At 29.2% G+C, this 18,819-nt stretch overlaps 1 protein-coding gene across 1 annotated transcript; it reads left to right on the forward strand.

Annotated features, from left to right (window-relative positions):
- Nucleotides 1-5,796: 5,796 nt before the first annotated feature.
- On the forward strand, nt 5,797-8,281 carry LOC120069539 (NAC domain-containing protein 71-like). The gene is made up of 4 exons (XM_039021325.2): nt 5,797-6,495; nt 6,792-7,069; nt 7,198-7,524; nt 7,607-8,281. Exons 1-4 carry the CDS (start codon nt 6,339-6,341, stop codon nt 7,877-7,879), a joined length of 1,035 nt encoding a protein of 344 aa, XP_038877253.2. The 5' UTR covers nt 5,797-6,338; the 3' UTR covers nt 7,880-8,281.
- Nucleotides 8,282-18,819: the final 10,538 nt, after the last annotated feature.

Below are 18,819 nucleotides of genomic sequence, written 5' to 3' on the forward strand. Positions count from 1 at the left end.
CCAACTCTCCCTCTACGCTTCGACAAAACCTTGTAGTGCCGTAATACCAATGCGATTTCTATATAGGGTAATTCCAATTGATAGCATTTTTAGGAATAATAACCAAGTGTATAACATCATTTTTAAAAAATTGCAAAAGTCTATCAACGATAGAAATCTATTTATATCGTTGATAGACTCTTACCAATGGTATAGTCTATCACTGATAGACTATTTAACTTTGGTCATATTAGCAATTTTTTTTACATTATGTATATCTGCTAATACTTTGGGTCTAATGTCTATATTTGCAACTGTCCCTTCTATATAAAGTTCTTTCGTTTTCTAGGTTAAAGAAAATGAGAGATAGACTGATTTTGAGAGCTCTAAGCTTGATTTTGGCCACTCTTGGCCAAAACCCATGCAATTTCTTTGTATTTTGAGATTTATATGTATATTTTGGCACTAGGATTATAATTTGATGAACGGTTGAAGGTCTAGATATCGATTTTAAGGTTTGTTGGTTTTTTTTTTTTATGGATTTTATGAGATTTTGATGTATGCTCTTGGGATTTTTTGCTTCTTATTGTTTTCCTTTCCATATGCTTGAATGTCTAGGATAAATATATTGGTAGATTAAATTGACAACTTAATCATTAATACTTGTATGTTAATTTGCCCACACTATGCATATTTTAGATGTCCGTAATTACATCAAATTTGAGTAGTAATAGGTTTTAGTTATAGCTATGGTTCGATTGCTATGATTATAGGATCACTCAGTAGCGAAAGATAAGGAAACCAAGGAATGAAAATACACTAGGTTAGATTTGGCCAATTTAACTTAATATTCTAATCAATCCAAGAGTTTAATGTGATTAGTTAAGTAAATATGCTTATGTAACAATACTTAGTTAAATTAGGAATCAACATCACATTGGGTTTTCTTAAGGAGTTTGTCCGGATTTTCGTGCATTCGATTAGGCTTGAGAAATAGACAACCTATGAATATTGGCATGATTAATCGATGAATTGGTCCATAGATAGACCAACAATCTTTTTATCGATAAAGGTAATCTCGTGTTCGCTCTCTCTCTTGCTCAATCTATTTTACTTTCTGCATTTTAAATTCCTGTATTTACTTTTCCTATCAACCAAACCATACCCTCCCTCCCCTATTTTTACTACTTTTCAAAGACTTATTTAGTTTAGAGAGATTCTATCTTAGGCTCCTTGTGGTTCGACTCTAAACTTACCACTTGCGTTACTCGGTAGTATAGGTAGTTAGTTCGGTGAATATAAATTTATTTGATTGGCAGAGAGAGGTTTACGATGCCCAATCTTTCGCTCTTTTAGTGGCAAAATTGGTTGTGATATTTGCAAATATGTCACACAAATAAATAATTCACAAACATAACAATTTTTAAAATTTTCAACTCTATTATTGATAGACCTCAATTATAGATAAGCCTATTAGTGATGGTTAAAAGTAACAATAATAGGTAAAGATAGAATTTTTTATGGGTAGATTTATTGAGATAGGTCAGAGACCGAGAGTCTAAAAAGATAAAAGGCTTATGGATAGAGTAGCTCAAAGGACCCATGAGGGAATCTAGAGGGAGCTTTGAGAACCCATAAGAAAGCCTAGAGTGAGCTTAGAAGACCCATGAGAGAACATAGAGTGAGCTTAAAGGACCGAGAGGGAGCCTAGAGGGAGTTCAAATGATCTATGGGAGAGCCTAGTGGTAGCTTAGAAGACCTATAAAAGAGTTTAGAGTTAGCTTGGAGGTTCTATAAGGACCCATGTAGGGATTAGGAGTTACATGGAGGACCTCTGTAGGATCCATGGAGGATGTTAGAGTCACATGGAGGACCCATGAGTGACCTCTACAAGACCCATAGAGGATCTCAAAAAACCCATGAAGAACCTCAGAAGACCTCATAGTGATTGTATTTGAAATTGTGTAGATTCTCAACAGCGATCCATAAAAGAACTCGAAGAGTTGAGTGGGTAATACACTTAAGTATCATTTACAACCTCGAGTGGTGGTAGTATAACCGCCCAATGATCCCAAGCATCGATTATGCATTGTTAGCCTATATAAACAACCAAAGTTATTGGTCGAAGGTATGCCTAAAATCCTTTATTATTTCCTACTATCAAGTTACTCACAAATCTGAGACTGACTTGAGCGTCAGAGTGTGTCTAGCTTTTTGGACTATTTTTCCCTCAAATATAAATTTAGGGTTGATTCATTTTTCACCATGAATTATATTTAATATTGTGTCATATTTACTATTATTTTACATTGGATCACCTATATTATATAATTTGGACTAATTCTCATCAAACATTGCATAATTTGGACTAAGGGGCATGCTTAGAGATTTTAGAAAAGATACATACACACACAAAAAAACGAAAGTTGTTGAACACTTTTTAGGGAGTTGTCTCTTTTGGCCTTTGGGGAGGATTATGGGTCCCTTCAAATGACATCGCTTCAAAAAGCTTATAAAGAAAAATAAGCCAAAGTTAATTTGTCCGACTCGAGTATGATGTGGATTGAACTTACACTTCAAGTACAGAACCTCCAAAAAGAAAAAAAAAAAAAAACTTTAATTTAAAAAATTAAACATTATCAAATGGCCCCACCCACAAACTAAGAAACAACTATTTCAATATCACCATTTCTATTAACTTTTGGATCCATATTTCAACTTTACATGTTCACACTAACACTATTTAATAATACATCATATATCCTATGATGTTAAATTTTCATTCATAAAGTGAGCATATCTCAGCTGGTATATAGATGTATTAACGATTAAAATATATGTAATTCAAATCTTTCTATTCCTATTATACTATGCAAAAAATCTAATACTACTGTAATACATACTAGCCTCATTCATCATTTGACATGTCATTAAATGATTTATTAATTTATTTCATGGAGTCCATATAATTCTTAAATACTACTTTTGTGGCATGCAATGAGCGGAGATGGTATGAAAAATTTTCTGTACTATTGTAGTACTAGAAATTTTCCATTATACTATTTGATATTTTCATCGACATTTTTTCGTTTTCATGGATTCGATATTGACATGAGAAGTGAGTCAATATTTTCATTCATTGAAATGTCTTGTATTTATTGTTCCACATTTGAAAGGAATAAGAATGTCACGAGTTTCTACATCTAAAAGAATCAAGAATAGATTCCTACTTCTGAAAAGGGTAGGAGAAAAGTTAAGAGTTTCAAGTAGTATAACATGATCTTATTGTTTTGATGGTTTCTTTACTTAATGTCCTATACATTATCTCTGTATTATGTATTATATCCTTCTCACGATAATAAAATTGCTTCTCCCTTTGTCATTAGAGGTAGTTAGCCCATCGTTGGTAAACCACAAAAATCTTTGTATCGTTTTTCTTCTTTTTTTTTTTTTTTTTGTTGGTCGGTTTCTTTCTGTCATAATATTATTATATAGTACAAAGGAATCCATCAAGCATAAAAAATAAGCAGCAAAATGACACAAATGTGTATATACACTGAATAATAAATATTTAAAGTGGTTTAGAAATCGTAAAACTATTTATTTATTAATTTAAATATGTATTTTAAATTTTAATATTTTTTTAAATATCTATCGACATCGACATGTTATCGATCTTATTTCATCTACATTTTCATAAATTTGAGATCTTGAAATTTTCATCAACATTGATATTTTAAACTTTGTACATATCTAATAGTATAGTAATATTCATCTTAGAGTGAGATCAATCATGTTTTTAAGTACAAATAGAAACTGAGAAGATTTAAACCACATACTTCTTAATCACTAACATGTATTATATGATCAAAGAGAGATTAGTTCAGTGATAATTGACATAATCTTTCATTTTAAGGGTGAGAGGTTTGATCTCTTATCTTCATAATTATTGTACTAAAAAAAATATGTATTATATACTAAATGAGTTATGTTCGTGTTAGTTTCTTTTTATATGGAGATTGAATTGAAAATATTTGTGATGAAATTTAAACTCAATTTCATTTAATGAAGAGAAAAGAAAATGACAGTTTCTTTTTGTCCAATTCAATGGATTCACTCATGAAAAGTGGTGGTTTTTGTTTCTTCCTCTCAAATGGCCACTCATCCATCTAATTTTAATGGTTAGAAATTCATGCATGTACTTTTCAACAACTATTTAACCATAAATTTTTAGTAAGTGATAATTTTAAACTTGACAACTTTAAAGGATCTGATGAATCTACAGTTTTCCTTTTAACCTTGGGAGAATTTTGAAAATTTTGACTAAAAAAACTCTTTTCAAGGTGGTGAAAAATTATAGCAATTTTGACTAAAAAAAACTTTTTTCAAGGTGGTAAACATCAAGTTCTAGTATTTAATGATTTTGTCACATTTAAGTTTCTTATGAGTTTCTTACTCTTGAATTAGCTTTGTTAAATCTTTTTAACCTCTTTAAATGAACTAAGATGTAATATTAGACAACTTTGTTATATGATAGTTTTATTATTCTTCCTTCTTCTTTACCATGTAAAAAGAAAAATATAATACACATTTTAAATAAATGTGTTGGATAAGAAAATTTTATTCAACAATTTAACAAAATTATAGGACGAAACACTAACTTTAAAAGCTAACCAATTATAACCAACAAAAGAATTACATGATAATTTTTCTTTAAATCTTTTGGAAAACAATAATTTTAGCAAAAATTATTTCCTTAGTCCCCACTCCCAAAATTGATTTGGATTTAGAATTATGAAAATTTTTATTTTTAAAAATTCGAGGATAAAAAAAAAATTATTTATAAACTAAAAATCATTAACAAAGAATTCAAAATGATATCGTCATAAAAAATTATGATTTAAATTAATACGGTGATTAATTTGAAATTTTAATTAATAAAACTAAGAAAAAAAAAAGAAAATAAGGTATCATATAGATAATATAAATATTATATTAATTGAATTATATTCATTTTAACACATATTCCTCTATGTAAGAGGTTAAAAAGATTTAGCTAACTAATATAAATTTTAATGCTAACAAAAACATATATATATAATTTAGAAAGAAAAAAAAAAGAAGAAAAGGTAAAATACGTCTCTAACTCTAATCACTCCAAACAACTATTTTTTTATTAATTAAATGAATAAGGACAAGAGACATGTCATATTTTCCGAAATGTGTTTTCAAACCAATATATTGTTACAAAAATTTTAGACGATGTTATTCGATCTCTTTCACATTTAAACTTTTAAGACGACTAATTTTATTTAATGCCATAATTGTGAGAAGAGAGATCGAACAATAAATTTAAGTGAATGGATTTATATCAACTATCATTGAGTCAAACTAATTTTGATCAAGAAAATTCAATTTTTTTTAGTGTAACAATTGTAAAGATGAAAACTCGAACCTTTGATCTCTAGAGAAAAATGTCATGTCAATTATCGTTGAGCTAAGCCTAAAAAGAAACTCAATTGATACATAATAAAGCTCTCAATGAAATCATTATCAATTTTAAAATTCGACTAAACCGTTACAAAATAAAGTACTAAACAGAGAGGGAAGAAAAAACATATGTTTTAGTTTTAGGCTATGTACAAAAATGAATGTGAAAGGGGTTGGAGTTAAATAAAGGTGGGGCCTAAGACATAGGAATTTTGGGGGATGCTTAGACAAGTTATCTCAAAAAAACTTTCGGTGTAACCTTAGAATGTTTTGTTCCTTTTTTTTCAAATGCCTATATATAAACCCCATTTCTTCCCTTGAGTTTTTACCCTCTCAAACCCCAAAAACTCATTTCTACATGAAAAAGTTCAAAACTTTCATGTTTTTCTCACAAACCCCATAAAAAATTTCTTACCTCATTCTTCAAAATCTTGACTTGAAATCAAATGAGTTTGTGGGGAATTTGGTTAACTTAAAAACCCATTTTCTCCATTAAAAAGTTCAAAACTTTCCTCTTTTTTTCTCAAATTTTCTTCCCTCATTTTTCAAAATCTTGAGTTGAAATTAAAAGGGTTTGTGGGGAATTTGGTTAACTCAAAAACCCAGAAGTTAAAAACTCCATTTTTACAGACAATGGTTCTTGAACTGAACAGGTGCATTAGCAGCAACCTGTGGAGATTTCACTCTGTTTTTGACCAAAAAAACATTGTGGATAAAAGCTTCTATTTTTGGATCTTCCATATTTTCAATAGATACAGTTTCAATACTTAACCAAACAGCAAAAAGAACAAAAGCAGTGAATTTGTTGTTTTTTTCCTTGTTCTAGTTTGGTCTTGTGTTGTGTTTTTTTTAGTTTTAGTGGCAAAAAAATGGGAAGTGGTTGTCTTCCACCAGGCTTTAGATTTCACCCAACAGATGAAGAATTGGTTGGTTATTATCTCAAAAGAAAAGTTGAAGGACTTCCAATTGAACTTGAAGTCATTCCTGTCATTGATTTATATAAATTTGATCCTTGGGAACTCCCAGGTAATCACTAATTTTTACATACTTTTGTTCTAAATCAAACTTCAAATCCTCTGTTTTCTAACTTTGTTTTGATTGTTTATTGTTACCATTTTGTTATGCCTTTGGATTCGTCATAAAGTGGGGCTTTATTGCTTTATGTTTTTTTGGTTTACTTACTTTTTTAACTGTAGGTTGAGGGGAAAAGAACAAGGACATGTCAATTGCTAAACATTTTTTATGTACCAATTGAAGGATTTTCATTTTGTTTGGTTGTTATGTTTTTGTTATGTTGTAATATTGGGTTAATGTGATTACAGAGAAATCTTTCCTTCCAAAACGAGATATGGAGTGGTTTTTCTTTTGTCCACGGGATCGAAAATACCCGAATGGATCGAGAACTAATCGAGCTACTAAAGCTGGCTATTGGAAAGCTACTGGAAAAGATAGGAAGATCAACTGCCAATCTTCTGTATTGGGATACCGAAAGACACTCGTTTTTTATCGCGGTCGAGCGCCTTTGGGCGATCGAATGGATTGGGTTATGCATGAGTATCGAATTTGTGACGATTTCTCTCATGGAACTCCTAATTTTAAGGTGTGTATATATATATATATGAAGCAATGACATGTATATATATAGCCTGTTTATGTTGGATTGTTTTGGTTTGACAATTAGGATTGACTTTGTGGTTGGTATTTGTGCGTGATCATCTATGTTTTCAGGGTGCTTTTGCTTTGTGTCGTATTGTGAAAAAGAATGAAGTAGCACATAAGAAGGACAATCAACGAGAACCAAAAGGGAATGTCGTTGGGAGCAATGGAGCTAGTGAAGATTCTACATCGACAAGACTAGTTGTTACAAATGAATTACCAAATAGTTTGGAAGACAATTCATTTCAAACCAATTTCCTCGCAATCGAGAGTCGTTTGTCCTACCCAATGACAACTTCATATGACGTGAATCCCATGTCTCGGTATAGCACGACGATTATGGAGACAGATCCTGAAAAAATATGGATCTCACCTGATCTGATTCTTGACTCATCCAAGGTGTGAAGTTTGTTCAATAAGAAAAAACAAACAAAAAGGTTGATTTGTTAATTTTAATGACTTTTTTCTTCCCTTATTGCAGGATTATCCTGAAATACAAGGAGCTATGTCTATATGCTTCCCTCAATACGAGTACTCGAGTTCAACGACACCGTGGCAGTCGTACGAGCACACAGAAATATCTCCAAGTTCATCGTACTCGAACTATACCGGCGACATTGAGCTTGAAGACAATCTCAATCAGATTGGAGGTTGCATATCAGCATATTCAACACATCTAAACCATATGCAACATAGCCTAAATGAACAAGGTTTTGACCTCAACAATTCACAAAAGTATCCAAATTGCTTCTGAAGAAAAACTATGACAACGAAGATCGTCTAGGCTTTATGTCAATGGAAGGTCGTTGAAAATCTCTTTAACAAACCTTCAGCTTAAGCATTGTGTGAGCTTGTAATCTCGACGTATGGGGTCCCGAAGCCAACGCCTTTTAATGTCGGTCTTCGATGCGGGAATAAAACGGGCTATAAATATATATAAATTACAGGATGTTGAGCAGAAAATTGTTTGGTTTAAAAGTATAATTAGTTACAAGTGTTTTTGGTTTGTAGTCCCCATGGTGATATCTCTTTTATTGATTGAGCCAGAGGGGTTTCCACAGGAGTTGTTTTATCATCTTTTCTTTTTCCTACTTTGAGCTTTTAATTGTATGGCATATTACAAATCTTCACTCTTGATTTACTTTTGATTTCCTCACCTTCTAATGTAACTTAGCTTAATTTTCTTTTGAGAAGATTTTTCGACTATTTTGAGCTCAAAGTTGTAGTTTGAAATTATAAAAATCGTTTCTATGCAACAAAAAATTTAAGTATTAAAAAGGTAAAGTGTGCCGTCATTATAAGAAATTGAAGTACCATGACATTTAAGAAGTGTCGCAACTATTTCTTGTGATAATTGTCTCAAGGTAAGAGTATTGACTACACTTTATAAAACTGTCATAATTAATTTTTTAATGACAATATCTTAATACCATTGATTGACGAACATTATAATATATCAATATCAAATGTATTGTGACAAATTATCATTGTCAATAATTGAATCAAGTTTTGATATTTTTGCACTGATAGGAGTATATTTAACGATAATAAAAAAAAGTGTTAATAAAACATATATATTGACATTTTCTCATTGTAAAAAATTTGTAATATTGTCATTTTTTATTGTCAAAAATATCTTGACTATGACAATGTTTTAAATCAACAAATGTCATGTGACGACACTTACTGTCACAAAAGTGTATATTATGACACTTTTACCATGTCGAATAAATACATTATCTCATGACAGTTTGTTAAATGTCAAAGAAATGTTGAAAATGATATAAAGCTATTTTTTGAACCTAGTCATTACACATAGTTTCCATCTATCAACTAATCCTAATAAGAACCTTCGTTCATAATGATAAAGCTGATAACATATTTACGAAGAAACTAAGCACAAAGAAACTATCGTATGTCTTTGACGAGGTCAAATACAAGAAAATTAATAACGAAACTTGATAAAAATTTTACAAAGAAACTAAAAACAACAAATGTTACCACAAGTAAGAACACTGCTATCGTTCGAGACAATAACAACTCTTTTTTAGGACGACATATCTTTGTAATAATTAAATTAGTAGTAAACATTTGATGTCATCAGGAAAAAAAAAAAAAAAAAGAAAAAGAAAAAGAAAAAGAAAAGAAAAGAAATGTGTGTTGGAGAAAGAATGGGGAAAAAGAGAAAGTTCTTCCAATGAAAACCAACCCTTGAATTGTTTTATGGTACAATTGAGTCAGCAAAATATTCTATAGAGGCATTTAGGTTTAAAGGCTAAGGAAGAAAAGTGGTTTTTTGTAGGTTTGGATAAGCCATTTCCATTATGAAGAAGAATCTTAATAATATTTGAACATATGAACACAATCTGAAAACAAACTTTTTTTTATTTGTTCCTTTTTCTTTTTTTTTTTTTTTTCAAAATAAAGAACACACATTCTTACATCAGTTGGTAATAAAGTTGATGATATAATAGATAGAAATTACCCAATAAAAAGGTGATGTGGGGCAGAGATTTTGAGCAATTAAAACTATTTTTTTCTCTTTTTTCACAAAGGGGAAAAATTATGAAGGTATAGAAATGTATATGGAATAAATAAATAAGAATTTTTAAAAAAATATTTGCCATTTTGATTGTAGATTTAAATGAGTTGTGAGATATTTGTGATATGATTACTTTAAGGTAAAGTAGAAAAAGAAAAATGGAAAAGATTGAAGTTTTATGATATGAAAAGTATGTTTTAATTTAAGAAGAATAAAAAGGAAATAAAATATTGGAGAAAGAATATTGGTTCCAAAATTAACTAGATTGGAAAGAAGAAGAATAGAAAAAACACATGAATAAAATAAAATTTATAGTTTTATTTCCTTTTAATGAATAATGATTATACGTTTAGAGTTATATTTGTTCAGTTAAATTATACAAAATACTTATAAACTTAGGGGTAGGTTTACGTTTTTTTCAAATCGAAATTTAGTAATAACCACCATCAAATCAAAAACATGTCATCCCTTCATGAATAAGGGAAAAAAACAGAAGGGGAAGACATCTTTCTAGAGATAAGAAGTCTCAGAAATGATGCCAAATATGCTAAATGGTGGACAACTTTGTTCTCCTTTTTAGAGATTTTAAAATCCAGAAGGTTCAATAATTTAACCACTTCTAAAGAATTGGACTCGACTTTCATGGAGATTCTGTTCATGTAATTCTCAGTTACGTCATCAACCACAACTTTTCCCTCCAAAATCTTGACCCTCGAATTGTAGCTAATATGCGTACAACCTCCCACCTCCCAATTTGTAGAGGCATTTTAACCATTAAACATTGACAATTATAACTAAAAACATCTTCCGAAGAGTTTTTTTTTTTTTTTTTAAATAAAATACGAAAATGAATGTCACAAATAAAACATCCTTCACGTAAATTGATGTAACAACATGATAAAGTCTCATTTTTTAGGCTTTTTAAGATTCTAAACCCAAGATATTGGACATTTTTCGTATGCTTTTGGTTTTAATAATTATAGCGAATTTTGGTTAAGTTTTTTGAGTTTGTTAGAATATCCATAATTTTAGAATTTTCTCGACTTCAAGTATTTTTTTTTTTCTCCAACGTTTCTTTCCATTTTTTACTTTTCTTTTTTTTTTTCATTTTTTTTTATTTGTTTAAAGTATGTTATTTTTTTTTAATTTTTTCCCCATTTTTCCTTTAATATTTTTTTTTCGTTTTTTAACTTTTTATTTAAATTTTCTTACAACGGTAGAAGTTAGCATCTCCTTTAATTTTTTTTTATGTATTTAAACCATTTTTTTTACTAAAAAATTCATTAACATTACCAACCACGCACATTTCTTTTTTCTTCTAATATATTATTATTAATGTCTCTCACGTTTTTTAATGACTTTTTTATTTCCTAACCAAATTGTAATTAACAAAAAAATAATATAAATTCGTTTAAATTTATTGAGTTAAATAATATTTGGGACTAAAAAAATAAACGATATTTGAATAATTTTTTTAAGTTAGAAATATTTCTATTTCAAATTGGTAAAATAATAAAATAATGCATGTACAATTGATACACATACAAATAAATAATATTCAAAAGGCATTCCATATATTTTATTTTGTATTTCCTAACAATTTACATTGATTTCCGTAATTTTTTATTTAGTAAAAAAAATTATATCTTGAATAAAATCAAATGTATTCCTGATTTTGTCGTTTTTTTAGAGAGAAGAAGATATCAAATTATTTTTGTGAAATATTAATTTAGAGGAACATCGCAATGTGGTAATAAACTTGTATTGAAAAAATACTAAAATTTTTTTTTAAAAAAAGAAGATTTAAATAAAAAGGATAAATAAAAATATGAAAAAATTAAGTAAAGAAAAGATAAGAAAGACATAAATAAAATTAAATAAAATGGAATGCAGAAAATAACATATCACTAAAATAATACAAGAAAATTTGATAAAATGAAACTAAAAAAAAAAAAGAAGAAAAAAAAAGTAGAGTAAATTTAATACTCATGGGCCGAAAATTCAATAAATATATTTTTTTTATTCAAATCTAGCAAGAGGAGATATAGTTCCACTATAATTGAAATTATTCTAAGAGAGAGTTGCGTGTGCATTTTAAAGGTAAAAAGAGAACACGTGAATGAGAGTGTATTTGTTATAAAATGATTTTAAATTTCAAGATTTTAGATGAAGGAATTGATATCAAATTCTTATTTGGAACCAAATTGATTTAAAATCATTAAAATTAAATTTTCTTATTTGGATATCCACAAGAAATGAAAAGAAAATATGATATTTTGTTTTAAAATCATTTCTGTTGGTTGGATTGAATAGAAAAGTTTCCTTTTTAAATAGTAGAGGTGATATTTGTTTCGGTTTTAGGGTCAACCAAGAACCAAACCAAACCAATCGATTTTATAAAAAAACGATTCAAACCAATGTCCAATAAGAACAAACCAATGGATTCGTTTTTATTTGGTTCAGTTTATTATCGATTTGGTTTTCGTTTTTTGACATTTTCTTTTTTCTTTCAATTATTTTGATTTTTATTTCTACTTTTGTTTTGAATTGATCCTTTTTGCAAATCTAAAATAAAAACTGAGTTTATTCCTTTTCTATAGATTGAAATTGTACATATTTGTGGTTTTTCCTTGGTACTTTTTTCTCCATAATAATTGGTTTTTCCTGACAACAAACATATAGGTACAATAATAAGTAAAATACTAAAAGATACCTAACGTTAGAGTTTAAATTTAAGGGTATATATACACTCACGGTTTGGTTCGGTTTTGATTGGTTTTTTAATCAAAAATCAATCCGACTAATACTTTTTGGTTTTCTCCAAATATAAACTAAGATGTCCAATTTTATACTAAAAACCAAACCAAACTAAACCAATGGATCGGTTTCAATTGATTTGATTTTTCGATTTTTTTGTTGCACTCTACTAAATTGGTTGGATTTGACCCAATTTTAAATTAACCTTCATCGAGATGGGCATATCATAGCATGATTGTAGTGGAGAGAGATGAGATCGAAACAAAAGGGTAATACTTTGGTGCATCTCAAGATGCACCCATCTTTATTCTTCCCACTCATCACTAACACCAAAAAAATGAATTAAAATTTTCAAAAAATAAATAAAAAGTTATCACATGGTAAATTATGACTAGACAACTAAGTGAGATGTATAAAGATAAGTGATGCCCAAAATGCACATAAGTATTTTTCGAAACGGAAAATTTAGGTATAGGGAAAGAAAACGGCGACATGTTTTGATGAAAACATGTCGGATATTTTGAATGGTTGTCAAACACTTCAAATTTTTTTTTAAATATATTTTTTAAATTAAACATTTAAAAATGTAATACAAACACACCGTGAAACGTAACTCTTTTTCTCTTTTTCTCTCTCATAGTTTTTAGTTGTAAAAAATCACAAGACTGTTGGGAGATCAACTCTTAAACAAATCCTTAGTTTTTTAGAATTAATATCATGCCACTAAAAAGGACAAACAAACCCAAAATGTGCAACTTACTTTTACTCACCAAATAGGAAAAACCCTTTGACCTTTTAAAATCAAATCAAATATCTCTTTTTCTCTAATAATAATAATAATAATAATAATAATAATAATAATAATAATAATAATAATATTGTTTATATTTTCTAATCAAATTTTGAATTTTGAAATATTTTAGGAAAAAAGTTAAATTATTCTTGTTAAAAAACAAAACGAAAAAAAAAAAATTGATGTGAGAAAATATTTTTAATATTATTTCCTACTTAATTTCAAACATAATAGATGCTTATAAAATTACATCAATTAAGATTTAGACAAAAGATCATTGTTAGCTAACCATTATACAAAAATGTACAAAAAAATTTATCATGTTTCTTTCCATAATAGATATTATCTAACAAATTTGATTCGATATTAACATGTTGATAATCACTATTGTTGTCATGATTTGTTCTCCTAACACAAAGAGTATATTAAAAATGAGTATATTACCATGTCTCGTTCACGTATATGTTATTTAAAAAAATAATAATAACTTTGTTCACAAATCATTTAGGGAACGTTTGATTTAAGATTGTGTATATGCTCAGGAATTAAGGATGTCTGGAATAATAAGTCTGGGAATAAGATGGATGAGAATGAATGATGACTGAGTTTGATTGTGCATGAGAATGTTATCAAAATTTTATGGGAATAATGTTTTTTGGTATTTAATTTGTAAAATTAATCATGAAAACTCTCTAAAATTTTAATAGATTTATTAATAAACAATAAATTCAATTGAAAGTATTGAGCAAATTAATTATTTAACAATCAAATTATAAGATTAATTAAATTATTAATTACAAGTATTTGTAAAATGAAAAATTTACTACTTAGATTACATAATTTGATGGGATCAATTTGATGAATTTATATAATTATGATATATTAATTAATGAAACAACCAATGAATTCTAATTAATCAATGATAAACTAATTATAATTATAAAAAAACAAATTCATACTATATTAATCATAATGATCATTAACTAACTATAAATATAATTAATTAATTGATTGATTGATAGTTTTATTGTTTCGATTCTTGACAGTTTATTGAAAAATAATAATAGGTATATATATATAAATTAATTAATTTATTAAATGGTAGTATTTAAATTCATACACTAACATTTAAAATTTAATATAATTTTATAAAATATAAATTCAATTTTCATATAATAAATAATTCAAATTAATCAGTTTTAATAATATATAAAAATAAATAAATGTATTAAAAGAGGAGAGAGAGTAGGAATGAAGAAAACCTATCTTTTTGGATTGATATCATTATTCATGGGTATAAAGAATGTATAGGAAAAACGTATTTTCATGTCTAAAGCTTCAAAATTTGTACCAAATAAGGGATGCATATCGTTTACCCATTCTCACCCTTATTCCTATACTGATTCCCTCAATCCAAACGCCCCCTAAGATAAAATGTTATTAATTTTTTGTATATTAAAATTCATTCTAATATGTTATTATGTCTTTTAATTTTTTTTATCCATTCAACATTTTTATATTTGTTAATTCAGTTTAAATTAGTTTGATTACCTATTCAAGGGGAGATTTTTTTTTTTTTTTTTTTTTTTAAAAAAAACTACAATTGTTTTGGAACGATCAGTTTCATTTCATAGATTACACCATATTCTCTATTATATTTGCAATTTCACAATAATATATCACCCAAAGTAATTGAAAATTAAATTTTAAAATTATATATATATATATAAAAAAAAACAACTATATATGCATTGAACTTGGTGGGCTTGGGCTGATTTTATTTTGGGCCTAACAATTGGATTGAGACATGGCCAAAAGTTTGACCTGAGTCAAACCTTTTTTTTTGGACTAGTTTTCTACCATGAGATTAGATTGATTTGGACCTTGGACATGAGAGACTTAGTTTACCTAGCTCGATCCAATTTATAATTTTAGGTTCAGTTGGACTACTGACCAAATATTGTTGTGATGACACGATAGCTATCATCAAGTGGCTAGAAAGAAGACGTTTGATATTTTATAATTTATCATTTGTTTTTCTCCAAACGTTAATTTGGGGTACATATTAATTCTTAGTTGTCCCTAAATTTAATAAAATGAGATTTTATTGTGATGACGTGGTGAATTTTAACGCCTCGAAATTTATTCTCCAACTAGATGCTAGAGGACAATAGGGAAAATCTTAAACCGAGAGAGATTTTTTTTCATTTTTCTTTTTAAATTGGTTCATGAATTTGGAAATCAAGATTGTAATGAGAAAATTTGAACCAATCACACATTTCCACGTAATTAAAAAAACAAAGGTTACACGAGAAGTTCACTCCTTGATTTTTTTCAAAGAATTTGTGGACCTCATGACTTAAAAACATCAAATTTAGTTTTAATTAAAGTTATTATTAATAACAACTAGTGAGAGATGGATTTAGTTTTAATTAAAGTTATTATTAATAATAATGATAATAGTATTATTCACGAGACACTTTCGAATTTTAAATCGTGTATTATTAAATTAGACTTTACTTTAATTTAAATTGCCATCTTTATGCATCGTCTACGAAGTTGGTAGTTTTAGTCCCGACACCCCAACTCTTGTTATAGTCAAATAAAATATAATATTGAATGTTTTAATTTTTAATTAATATTTATTCTCCAGTTCTTTCCATCCTATAAGTCTCTAAGTTTTAACCTCGCACATTAGAACTTATATTTTGTGTTGAAAAATAAAGAAGTTCTTCATTTCTCCCAAACAATTCATTTCTCCCAAACAATTCAAGTAAGTTCATATTTTTAACACCTACTTTATTTACATCAATCTTTCTTTATCAATTTCAACAATTAATTTAGTCTTATTTTATTAACTTTCAGTTTACACAAACTTTTCATCATCATTTCAATCACATATTATATTAAACCTTTGCCTCATTCCATACCAACATACTCATTCCATTCCACAATAGTAATTTTACATTCCATAATCATAATTTTCCATTCCATTTTCCATTTCCTCTCTCTTTGCCACATGTCAATCATGCATCCTTCCACCAACTCCATTTACTCCATATTCTTCATGCCACACACACATCACGTGTCCATTTCTTCCATGCTGTGCATTAGCATTAATTGTCATTAAGTCTTTGTCTTAAGATCATTCTAATTATCCTTTGTGGTAATAATCAAGTTCACTGGTTAATTTTATTGGATAACACTTTGGTAAGCCTTGTGTTCCCGGCAATAGAATCATAAGACCGTTGGTAAGCTCGGTGTTCCAGTGTTGTAAAATTTTCAGCATTCTGATTATTTGTCATAATAGATAACTAGAATTCTAATAGGACTTTAAACCTTAAATTTTTTAATGTCTAAGATAATTGAAAAAATGCTCTCTAAACCCTATATTACAAAAAACTCAAATTTAATTCAAGATTATTCAAATGATTCTCAACCCTCCATAGTGAATAGTCAAAAGCTTCAAATAGCAAAAATAGAGAAAAACCTCCATAATTGGAATATATCAAAAGTCGATATTAAAACAATCTATCAAATAGGAAAATTTGATTTTCTTCAAGATTATAGAATCAAAACCACAGAACAATTAGTCCCAATCAATAAACTCTTGGAAACTCTTTGTTTATTTTTAAGACAATCAATTATTCAACACCAAGAAAAGTATAAATTTCTTCATATAGGATTAGTTCAAATTGCCATAAATCCACTTTATAGAATAGGATTAGATACTTCAATTCCATTACTGTTACGTGATAAAAGACATAGAAACTTTTCAAACTCAATACTTTCTATAGTCGAATCAAATTTAGAACGAGGACCAGTCTATTTCTTGTTATCCAAACTTTTTCAGTTTCATTAAGTGATCCAAATTGAAGGAATTTGGAAGCGAGATTTCCATGAGCAGTGGAACAAGACTATTCCAAATTACAATCATGAATGAACATATATTTACAATCGACTTCTAAACAAGTGGTTATACAATTCAAATGCAGAAATTACAACATGAACAATACAAATGCATAAAGAGATCAAACTCTACGCACAATAGCAGAAGTGTCTCCACGCTCCGATGCGCACGAACGCTTGAACAACAGCAGCCACGAACACCCAATCTACACGACCGCAACACGCAACGAACACAACTCAATGAACGCCTCGGTCACGAACTCCTCAGAAACACGAACGACCTCCACAGCACCACGAAGGCCTCCAGAAAACCTCGACGGTGTCGAGTTGAATCTGACACCACCAACTAGTCAACCTTGGTATTCTCGGTGTGAGAATCCAGAGGTTGGCTCTATTCGAACTTGGTATGAGGCAGATGAAGGAGGAAACACCAATCGCGTACACGACTGGGCAAGTGGGAGATGGCGGAGACCTATCGTATAGGTCGATGCCCAATTGTTTAGATAAAGTTAAGCAATCGTCTAGCAAAAGCTATGCGATCGTTTAGCTCATCGTTTAGCTCGGTCTGTCGCCTACAGACTCTACACGATCATATACCTTGGGCAAGTGATCGTCAAGCAAAGCTATGCGATCGTTTAGTAAATACTGCACGATTGTTTAGCTTGGCACTGCACGATCGTTTAGCTTGCCCAGCCGCCGTTTAGTAAATCCAAATTTACTTGACGACTCCGTGAGTTTCTTTTTCGCTGAGAGCAATCTGAAAATTTTTTCAATCTTTTGTAAAATCTTTTTAAAATAGGAAAACTATTTTCTTTTTAAACTCACAGTTACCATGATTCAATAACCACCCACTACTTTGGTTATTTAAAAGAAAAAGAATTTATTATCCAATAATTAATATTATTGTAAACATAAATGATAACCAACTTATCATACTATGTTTATAACCTATAGTTTTGATATTTCATCTCATGAAACATATAAACCATAGTTCTTTTTCTATTCTATGGTACTTAATGTAAATCTCATTTACATCAATTCTCCATTAGATGTATCTCATATGTCAAATCGATTATATCATATATAATCAAAATATATCTTGTTAATTTGAACATTTCAAATCAACACCAAGAACTGATCCTCAATTGAATCCATTGAGCTATCAAGGGGACCTCATGGATCTGTAGCTCGAAGCTCCAACGGTACGTGAATAACTTATTTAACTCTTTAGTCACGGGATCCACCATTCGTTAACTGCCAGGCACTCCACTAAAGACCGACAGCTGAACTCTCCTTACTACAAATATATTATGTGTCCATCTTAATCAATAAGCAGTGCGACAACCCTTCAGAGATCGCTCGTAAGTACAGCTGGGTCAATAACCATTATGCCCCTGTAGTTACATCTATCTCCTTAAGTATCACTGATTTCTCTAATGAACATAAGTCATAGTCCTACTATGGCTGAGTCTTCTCTTCCAAAGAGAAGCTATGGCCACTATGTTCAAGCCTTGGAATGAGCCCTTAAGGGAGCAATTTCTCTACTTATCCCTGCTTTGAGAAAGGAGTGAATTCCATATTGTGGATTGAGTTCCCAGCTCCCAGACCAAACAAGTCCCCAAAAAGGTAGGCATGTTGAGTTGGCAATCTGGCCACTCTCACCCATACTAATCAAAGGACCGCCCGCAAAGGC

This window comes from Benincasa hispida, chromosome 5 (genome assembly GCF_027475165.1).
Source record: "Benincasa hispida cultivar pf3 chromosome 5, pf3_genome.v1.1, whole genome shotgun sequence".
NCBI classification, from domain to species: Eukaryota; Viridiplantae; Streptophyta; class Magnoliopsida; order Cucurbitales; family Cucurbitaceae; genus Benincasa; species Benincasa hispida.

Excerpts from the sequence above, each read along its gene's own strand:
- LOC120069539 (XM_039021325.2), top strand. The coding sequence starts at position 6,339 with ATGGGAAGTGGTTGTCTTCCACCAGGCTTTAGATTTCACCCAACAGAT. Across the intron at positions 6,496-6,791 it reads TGATCCTTGGGAACTCCCAG|AGAAATCTTTCCTTCCAAAA; the intron begins GTAATCACTAAT and ends ATGTGATTACAG. Across the intron at positions 7,525-7,606 it reads TGATTCTTGACTCATCCAAG|GATTATCCTGAAATACAAGG; the intron begins GTGTGAAGTTTG and ends CCCTTATTGCAG.